This window comes from Neoarius graeffei, chromosome 3 (assembly GCF_027579695.1).
Source record: "Neoarius graeffei isolate fNeoGra1 chromosome 3, fNeoGra1.pri, whole genome shotgun sequence".
NCBI classification, from domain to species: Eukaryota; Metazoa; Chordata; class Actinopteri; order Siluriformes; family Ariidae; genus Neoarius; species Neoarius graeffei.
The window spans coordinates 1,960,076-1,970,729 of NC_083571.1; the positions used below are offsets into that span (position 1 = coordinate 1,960,076).

General features: G+C 44.0%; 1 protein-coding gene across 1 annotated transcript; it reads right to left on the reverse strand.

Annotated features, from left to right (window-relative positions):
* Nucleotides 1-9,462: 9,462 nt before the first annotated feature.
* On the reverse strand, nucleotides 9,463-10,205 carry LOC132882478 (fatty acid-binding protein, brain-like). Its single transcript, XM_060915595.1, has 3 exons — nucleotides 10,143-10,205; nucleotides 9,614-9,715; nucleotides 9,463-9,513 (listed from the first exon to the last, which is right to left on the reverse strand). Exons 1-3 carry the CDS (start codon nucleotides 10,203-10,205, stop codon nucleotides 9,463-9,465), a joined length of 216 nt encoding a protein of 71 aa, XP_060771578.1.
* Nucleotides 10,206-10,654: the final 449 nt, after the last annotated feature.

Sequence of the window (10,654 nt, forward strand, 5' to 3'; positions counted from 1 at the left end):
AAGCAGAAGCGGGGCCGCAGGTCCGGTGCTATGCTAAGGCTAAGAAAACAACCACACAAGCCACCTCTACCGAGCCTGTATCTCCAATGCCAGATCCCTGGTGCATAAAACGGATGATCTGGAATTACAACTCGCTGGAAATCGCTATGTTCACAGTATGGAAAGCACTGTGTTTTAATTATCACCGAAACCTGGCTTCATCCGGAAATGCCCAATGCTAGCTAACAGCTAGCAGGACGCACTCTGCTCTGCTGGGACAGGACTGAGAACTCCGGTAAGAGCAGAGGAGGGGGGTTTTGTATTTAAGTGCATGGCAATTGGTGTAACAATGGAACAATTATAGACAAACACTGTTCCCCAGACCTCGAGTACATGTCTGTAAGATGCCGGCCTTTTTTTCTACCGAGAGAGCTAACTGTAGTGATTAACACAGCTGTGTATATTCCACCCGATGCCAGTGTTAACACAGCGCTCTCTCTCCTGCTGAACACCGTAAACAAACAGCAGCGAGCCCACCCTGACAGTGTTCGCATAATCGCAGGAGACTTTAATAAGGCCAACTTAAAGACTGTACTGCCAAAGTTTTACCAACATGTTAAGTGTTCTACTAGAGGGGAGAACACTAGATCATGTTTACTCCAACATCAAGCACGCGTACAGAGCCATACCCCTCCCCACCTCAGCCAGTCAGACCATCTTTCCCTCCTGCTCTCCCCAGCCTGCATCCCCCTCAGACGCAGAGCCAGGCCCACCACAAGGACTATCACAACCTGGCCTGACAACGCACTCTCCAAACTACAGGACTGCTTTAAATGGACAGACTGGGACTTATTTGGACACCAGGAGTTGGAGACATTCACAGGAATGGTACTGGACTATATCAAGTTCTGTATCGGAAATGTGACAGTGGATAAAAACATCCGGGTTTTCCCAAACCAGAAACCCTGGATGACCAGCCAGGTCCACTCACTCCTCAGGGCTCGCAACGCTGCCTTCAGGTCAGGTGACAGAGCTCTGTACAGAGCCGCTCGAGCTGATCTGAAAAGAGGAATTAAAAAAGCCAAGGCAGACCATAGGCTGCATATAGAGTCCCACCTATCCAGCAACAACACACGGGAGGTGTGGCGGGGCATACAAGACATCACGAACTTCAGAGACTGTGATGCGTCAACAGGAGACTGGAGTGCGCCATTGGCAGAGAAGCTACCAGTAAATTGCTTCTTTGCTCGCTTTGAAACATCTCAGCAGCCCACATCTGCTCCAGCCCTGCCCCCACCAACACAGGTCCTACACCACTCCATTCACTGTACAGGAGCACGATGTCAGGCGGGTGCTCCTGGCAATGAACCCCAAGAAAGCTGCCAGCCCAGATGGAGTACCTGGTAAGGTGCTCAGAGCATGCGCCCACCAGCTCGCCCCTACGTTCACCAGGATCTTTAACCTCTCCCTGGCTCAGGTAGTCATCCCGCCCTGCCTAAAATCAGCTACAATAATCCCAGTGCCGAAGAAGTCTCCCGTCACCAGCCTGAATGATTACTGTCCTGTGGCCCTCACTCCGGTAATCATGAAGTGCTTCGAGAGACTAGTTCTTCAGCACATCAAGGACCACCTCCCCCCAGCTCTTTGGTTTTATTGGTGTTCAGAGCGAGGTTATTCTTTGAACACCAGGCTACCAACTTCAGGACCTCCTCTCTGTAGGCTGGCTCGTCTCCCTTTGAGATGAGTCCGACCACTGTGGTGTCGTCAGCAAACTTGACGATGAGGTTGTTGTTGTGGGTCGAACTACAGTCGTGGGTATAGAGGCAGTACAGGAGGGGGCTCAGCACACAGCCCTGTGGAGAGCCGGTGTTCAACGTGCAGGTGGAGGAGAAGTGGGGGCCAAGTTTCACAGTCTGGGACCGGTTGGTAAGAAAGTCCTTTATCCAGGCACATGTGAGAGGGGGAGGCCGAGAGTGTCCAGTTTTCTGATAAGGATGTCTGGGATTATTGTGTTAAAAGCTGAACTGTAATTCACAAAGAGTATGCAGACGTAGCTCTGCTGCTGCTCCAGGTGGTTTAGCGCAGAGGGGAGCACTACAGCGATGGCGTCCTCTGTGGATCTGTTCGCGCGATATGCGAACTGGTAGGGGTCGACGTCTGGGGGGAGGTGGTCCTTGATGTGCTGAAGAACTAGTCTCTCAAAGCACTTCATGATTACCGGGGTGAGGGCCACAGGATGGTAATCATTCAGGCTGGTGATGGGAGACCTCTTCGGCACCGGGATTATTGTTGTTGATTTTAGGCAGGGCAGGATGACTACCTGAGCCAGGGAGAGGTTAAAGATCCTGGTGAAGGTAGCGGTGAGCTGGTGGTCGCACGCTCTGAGCACCTTACCAGGTACACCATCTGGGCCAGCAGCTTTCTTGGGGTTCACTGCCAGGAGCACCCATCTGACATCGTGCTCCTGTACAGTGAATGGAGTGGTGTAGGAACTGTGTGGTGGTGGGGGCAGGGCTGGAGCAGATGAGTGCTGCTGAGATGTTTCAAAGCAAGCAAAGAAGCAATTTAGCTCCTCTGCCAGCGGCGCACTCCAGTCTCCTGTTGACGGCTCACAGACTGTGAAGTTCGTGATGTCTTGTATGCCCCGCCACACCTCCCATGCGTTGTTACTGGACAGGTGGGACTCTATATGCAGCCTATGGTCCGCCTTGGCTTTTTTAATTCCTCTTTTCAGATCAGCTCGAGCGGCTCTGTACAGAGCTCTGTCACCTGACCTGAAGGCAGCGTTGCAAGCCCTGAGGAGTGAGCGGACCTGGCTGGTCATCCAGGGTTTCTGGCTTGGGAAAACCCGGATGTTTTTATCCACCGTCACATTCCTGATGCAGAACTTGATATAGTCCAGTACCGTTCCTGTGAATGTCTCCAGCTCCTGGTGTTCAAATAAGTCCCAGTCTGTCCATTTAAAGCAGTCCTGTAGTTTGGAGAGTGCGTTGTCAGGCCACGTTGTGATAGTCCTTGTGGTGGGCCTGGCTCTGCATCTGAGGGGGGTGCAGGTTGAGGAGAGCAAGAGGGAAAGATGGTCTGACTGGCCGAGGTGGGGGAGGGGTATGGCTCTGTACACGTGCTTGATGTTGGAGTAAACATGATCCAGAGTGTTCTCCCCTCTAGTGGAACACTTAACATGTTGGTAAAACTTCAGCAGTATAGTCTTCAGATTGACCTTATTAAAGTCTCCTGCGATTATGTGAACACCATTGGGGTGGGCGCAATGCTGTTCGTTTATGGTGTTCAGCAGGAGAGAGAGCGCTGTGTTTACACTGGCGTCGGGTGGAATATACACAGCTGTGACAATCACTACAGTTGGCTCTCTCGGTAGAAAAAAAGGCCGGCATCTTACAGACATGTACTCGAGGTCTGGGGAACAGTATTATGTGATCATTTGGGATAGTGGCAGTTTCCATTACAGTATTCAAGTCCATGAATGATTTGACAATAATGCTAGGTTCACAAACTTGTTATTTCCACCTTATTCTCCATTCCTCAAACCTACTGAGGAATTTTTATCTGCAGGGTGGTGGAAGGTGTATGACAGACATCCACATGAAAGAGAAAATCTACTTCAACCAAAGGTGATGATTTGTAATGATGTAGCCTGAATGCCCAAGTATACAACCCCAATTCCAAAAAAGTTGGGACAAAGTACAAATTGTAAATAAAAACGGAATGCAATAATTTACAAATCTCAAAAACTGATATTGTATTCACAATAGACAACATATCAAATGTCAAAAGTGAGACATTTTGAAATTTCATGCCAAATTTTGGCTCATTTGAAATTTCATGACAGCAACACATCTCAAAAAAGTTGGGACAGGGCAATAAGAGGCTGGAAAAGTTAAAGGTACAAAAAAGGAACAGCTGGAGGACCAAATTGCAACTCATTAGGTCAATTGGCAATAGGTCATTAACATGACTGGGTATAAAAAGAGCATCTTGGAGTGGCAGCGGCTCTCAGAAGTAAAGATGGGAAGAAGATCACCAATCCCCCTAATTCTGCACCGACAAATAGTGGAGCAATATCAGAAAGGAGTTCGACAGTGTAAAATTGCAAAGAGTTTGAACATATCATCTACAGTGCATAATATCATCAAAAGATTCAGAGAATCTGGAAGAATCTCTGTGCGTAAGGGTCAAGGCCGGAAAACCATACTGGGTGCCCGTGATCTTCGGGCCCTTAGACGGCACTGCATCACATACAGGCATGCTTCTGTATTGGAAATCACAAAATGGGCTCAGGAATATTTCCAGAGAACATTATCTGTGAACACAATTTACCGTGCCATCCACCATTGCCAGCTAAAACTCTATAGTTCAAAGAAGAAGCCGTATCTAAACATGATCCAGAAGCGCAGACGTCTTCTCTGGGCCGAGGCTCATTTAAAATGGACTGGGGCAAAGTGGAAAACTGTTCTGTGGTCAGACGAATCAAAATTTGAAGTTCTTTATGGAAATCAGGGACGCCGGGTCATTCGGACTAAAGAGGAGAAGGACAACCCAAGTTGTTATCAGTGCTCAGTTCAGAAGCCTGCATCTCTGATGGTATGGGGTTGCATTAGTGCGTGTGGCATGGGCAGCTTACACATCCGGAAAGACACCATCAATGCTGAAAGGTATATCCAGGTTCTTGAGCAACATATGCTCTCATCCAGACGACGTCTCTTTCAGGGAAGACCTTGCATTTTCCAACATGACAATGCCAAACCACATACTGCATCAATTACAGCATCATGGCTGCGTAGAAGAAGGGTCCGGGTACTGAACTGGCCAGCCTGCAGTCCAGATCTTTCAGCCATAGAAAACATTTGGCGCATCATAAAATGGAAGATACGACAAAAAAGACCTAAGACAGTTGAGCAACTAGAATCCTACATTAGACAAGAATGGGTTAACATTCCTATCCCTAAACTTGAGCAACTTGTCTCCTCAGTCCCCAGACGTTTACAGACTGTTGTAAAGAGAAAAGGGGATGTCTCACAGTGGGAAACATGGCCTTGTCCCAACTTTTTTGAGATGTGGTGTTGTCATGAAATTTAAAAATCACCTAATTTTTCTCTTTAAATGATACATTTTCTCAGTTTAAACATTTGATATGTCATCTATGTTCTATTCTGAATAAAATATGGAATTTTGAAACTTCCACATCATTGCATTCCATTTTTATTTACAATTTGTACTTTGTCCCAACTTTTTTGGAATCTGGGTTGTATTTCAGTGACAGTGGTCCGAGCCCAATGCATGCATGGTGTACATGATGAAACTTTCTTCAAGTGCACAGTCTGCGTGTAGAACCAAGAAATTTTGTCCAAGTGGACCATGCATGATGACTGAGCATATGCAAAACTGACCATGTATACACTGTCCAGTAGGTGAGAATAGGCACTTTGTGTACCTGACTTTTGCACTTCTTGTTTGCCGCTCTGGATAAGAGCATCTGCTAAATGCCATGTAACGTTGGCCCGATCCCTCAGAAGTCTGCTCCACTACTGTCAGCAGATGGTCTTGTAATACCTGACCCAAGTAAATAGTTTGAAAGATGGATGAAGCATTACTGTTCATTATATTCTCCTGCCAATATAGTATTACCAGAGGCACTGTTGTCACTACCCCACTTTGAGACCTTGTATGACTTTAACAGGAGTATTACGCTCAGTAAGGTCAAAGAAGCCATTAGTGCACTTCATAACAACCATTCCCCAGGTGTGGATGAAATTCCTCCCAAGGTCTTCAAGTCTGGTGGTGATGTGTGTAAGCAGAGAAGTTGCACCGTGTGATCTGTTTGTGCTGGGAGTCATTCAGTGCTGAACATAGTTCTCCATAGATTTGGTTGTCCAGAGAATCTTCTCACAGTTATATCTGCATTCCGTCAAGATATGAAAGCAACAATATAACACAATGGTCATCAGTCTGAGAAGGTTCCAGTTGCTACTGGTGTCAAACAGGGTTGTGTCCTTGCACCAATGCACTTCAGTATATTTCTTACTGCACTGCTTCTGAGAGCCTACCCAGAGCCCAGTGGAATTATGCTGTATACCTGAAATACTAGCAAATTATATAACCTAGGAAGACTACATGAACTAACAAAATAGGTGCCATCAGGGTTCATGAACTTCTTTATGCAGATGATGCAGCAATTGTTGCTCATGCAGAAGCTGATCTCCAACAATCTTGTACTTGTCTTGCAAAGGCTTGCAGAGACTTTGACTTGAAAATCAATTTTCGTAATACTGTTGTTTTTTCCCAAGGAACCTCTGGACCACCAAGGATAAACATCAGTGACCATACTTTGGGGGTCATGAACAAATTTTACATATTTGGACTCAATAGTAACTCATAACAACTCACTGGATGCTGAAATTTTTGGATGCCAACTATTAGTAAGCTGCATGAAAGAGTTTGGCGCACCAATATTCTGAGTATAGATCTAAAGATGCGTATCTACACTTAATGCATACTCAGCATTCTCTTGTATTGTAGGAAGACCTGGGTAACCTACCATCATCAGGAACATCACCGAAATGCTTTCCGCTTCCGTTGTTTGTGATCAATACTAGGGGTTTCATGGGAAGACAAACTCCTGAATACAAAGATTTTAGGACTAACTTTTATGTCAGAAATGTATACAATGCTCAGACCTCGAAGACTCTGGTGGACTGGCCATGTTTGCAGACAAGATGATACAAGACTTCCAAAGAATATAATTTATGCTGAAATTACTGACACTCCTTGTCCAGTTGGTTGTCCAAAGCTGAATTTTAAAGATATACTAAAATGTGATCTTTTTGCTTTAGATATTCCACTATCTTCATGGGAGGAAATGACACAAGACCGCCTTGTGTAGCACAATTCTATTTTCAGAGGCAGCAGTGTGTCTGTAAATAGTTATGTTGGCTTTTGTGCTAGAAGCAGGGAACGAAGGTACCAGAACACCGGCAGAAACACTTGGGGACATGTGTCTCAGAACACAGAGAAACTCTCAAAGCAGAATATTTTTAAGCTATTTTATTTTAATTATTGTGACATCAAACATGATTGCTGATTACCAGGGCCGGATTAACATGGCCGGGGCCCCTAGGCTACAAGTTGCTGTAGGCCCCCCCGGCCACCACCATCTTATCCCATCTACCCGTAAAGAACTGTCTATTTTCTACATTTTAAAGTTGTTGTTTTTTCATTATTAAACTTTGTACAGCTGGGCCAGCAAAAACAGAACACCAAAAACTATAAGGTTTAGATTGACAACAACTTATCACAACTTATGCAACTGTCAATTGAATGTGCCTGTAGGCCTTTTAGGCAACTGAACCTCTCAAGTACACGATGAAGAGGCTATAATGAAAGGCAATAAAGACAAAGCAAACAAACTAATGATCAACAACCAGAAAGTTAAGAGGGTACTCCCTTGCCAGCATTGCCATATTTCTCGATATGCATTTTCAGAAAGGGGTCAAATTCGCTAATTACTTCCAGCGTTCCCATAAAGTTGCCATTATCCAATCTGCCAAAGATTTCACTATTCCCCCTGAAAGGCAGCCCTCGCTCCGCTAGATGCCTGACCACCACAACCACTCTCCTCAAAACGCACACTCACTATCAAACTGGCTTCTCAGCTCATGGTCAATGCATTCAACATTAGCACACCGTTTAAGGTAAACCATCATCGCGTCTCTGTGGCACTTTGATCCTTCGTGCTCAGACAAGCGCAAGTATGCATTTTTCCAATCACTGTACCCACACGTCAACGGACAGTTTGTACTGAATAATTTGCATGCAAAACAGAAGATTGTACCCTTTGAAGGAGAGTAGAGGAGCCACTCTCTCTGCACAAGTTCGCCATTGCCAAGTTTCCTCATGAAGAAAGACTTCGAAAAATACCTCTTCTGCTGCTTGTGGATCCTTTCGGATGCTGCATTATCAGCGTCTTTGTTACGGCACTTATCAGGTCCCATTTTTATCCAGTATTTCCTAGTAGGTTCATCTATTTCACCCCAAACCCCTGGATCCGAATTTAAGTCAGCATCGACATGGCTAGAATATCCCAGAGACACGTCACAGGCAGCCGCCTGGTCAGAGAAGCTAACATTGCATGAGCTTGCGGTCCCAGAAACAGAGGGGGGATCTAGATGTGAAATGTTTGATGTTGATGCTTGAAGGAAACTATCATGCATGTCAACGTCATCGGAGTGAGTGTGTGCGTTTGTGAAACTAGTGGCAGTGGCACATCCATCCACAAATGGGACGGGGTCTGAAAGGGATGGTCCTTCACCCTCACCAGAGCTAGTAGTACTACTGGCTGCAGCTAAAATAATGTTTGCTACGCTAGTATCATGATGACTTGCACTTGCCAGTTGGGTTTCATTAGGTTTAAAAAACCCTGTTAGTTTTGATATATTGCTCAATAGAGCTTTGTCACGTTGGGCTTTTTGCTGTTGCGCCTTGAGCTTTTGAGCACCGCTCTCGTATTTTCTGTCACACATGTTCACTGTTCAACTGTGGAGTGACGTCGTGCGTGACGTCTAACGTTTATATATGGAAGGCGGATTTGCCTCACCCAGTCAGCGTCCATTTATTTAAATATTCATTTTGAGCCAATGAATAGGAAGGGTTTTTTTTTCTTTTGACCAATTGGGGGCCCCCCCTGCGAGGCGGGGGGCGTGGGGGCCCCTAGGCTGAAGCCATATGAAGCCTGTGCGGTGATCCGGGCGTGCTGATTACAACACATAGGTGTGTGTGTGAGTGAGAGAGAGAGATTTTAATGACCCTTAAATGTTTTTCTCTGTTTGTGTGATAATGAAAATGTTTCGTTCATTCCTGAATGTTTAGAGTTGATTAAATCCCAGACTTTTAGTCATTAATCAGTTTCCTTCCCTGACATGAACTGAACTTGCAGCACCATCGAGTGGCTACAGAGTGAAACTACAGCTCTGTGCTGACGCAATAACCACTCCTCCAGTCTGTGTGTTCACTCGAACTACAGACATGTGTTTCACATATTGTAATGGTGTAAACTTTTTAATATAGAAAAGACAAAAAAAGTCAGATTTGTTTCTCATAAATACACAGTGAGCTATGACAGTTTAAATGAGGATGTACTTACTGTAACAGAAATGTAGGGGAAGCTTTTGTCAGAGCTGCTGTGATAGAAAATTAATCAACACCTTCTGACCAATCAGGATCCAGAATTCAGCAGCATTGTGGTGTAATTAGAATTAATGCATTGCTCTGTAATATCAAAACCACACTGAATAATAAATAACATCAACATGGGATATTTTCTAAATTTCTTTATTGAGTTTGGTTTATATCGATCAGGATTCATGCATCTGTTTACAGTTCCTCTTCTTCTTCTTCTTGCTTGAAATGTTAAAGCATGTTTTCATAATGCAGGTCAGTGATCAAGAAGCTATGAAGAAGTTTGTCCAACATTTACACCTTCTCATATGTACGTACTGCTGTGACGTCGTCACATATCATAGTCTGTAATATAGAAAGCAAATCACACTGATGTTCACTTTAAAGAGCTTCATCAGTCTCATTCATTAGTTTTTTTTTCCTTTTTTCTTTTTTTCCCCCTCACCGAGATCAGTTTCCCATCCTGGATCTCCCAGACAGTCGTTAACTCAAAACCCTCGTAAAGCCGTACATGGATGAGTTTTTCTCCTTCCAGGTTCATAGTACTCTTACAGAAAAAAAGATGATGGAAGGCTGCAAAACTGACTCGAATTCTCTGTTCATGCTAAAAATCAGACTCAGACTACAGATTCTCATCACTGTACACACTGTGGTATAAACTTATAAAATGCAAATTGAACTTGGAATTTAAGAAATGTTGAACAATTAATTTTAGATTCTAACTTTGCAGAATCTGCCAGGGAAAACTTCTTCATAAAACTCTTCACCGAATCTGAACCTATTTTCTTTCTTATGAATGGAGTACTGTACTCTATAGACCACGCAGTCGCCATCTTGGGAAAAGGTGATGACTGGTTTAAGCAAATGCATGATTTGCTTTATTTGCTCTGTTGTACCTATAAAAGTGTACAGTAAATGTTGATTTAAAAAAAAACTGCAATAAATTTCATCACAGAAAAAAAATTACCACATACTGCCATTATCATATCAAAGTTTTCATTTTTCACAAGTTTCCAGCTTCCAATAAAAGCATCCATGTTTATAATACAGTATTAAACTAATGTCTAGTGAGAATACACACTGATTCTACAGTCACCTGCACAGTGTGATGTGGGGGAGAAGCTTATTTATACCCCAGCTTGGGGCAGGAAAATCAGTCTTTCCTGAATTTAAACACATTGTTTATTTAAGGAAATGTGTTTGGATCAAGTATTGAATATATTGAATTGATGGATTATTTGCTGCCCTTTACTGCTCAAATTAAGAAACAAACTTGCTGAAAATAAGAAAATTCACCATTTATTTTACTGCATGTTGGCATTTTCTCCATAAAGACAAGAAAATTGATCCATTAAATGTTCATCAAAAATATATAACTTTTCCTCATCTTGATACAGTACCAGTCAAATATTTGGACATGCCTTTTCCATCCATCCATCCATTATCTGTAGCCGCTTATCCTGTTCTACAGGGTCACAGGCGAGCT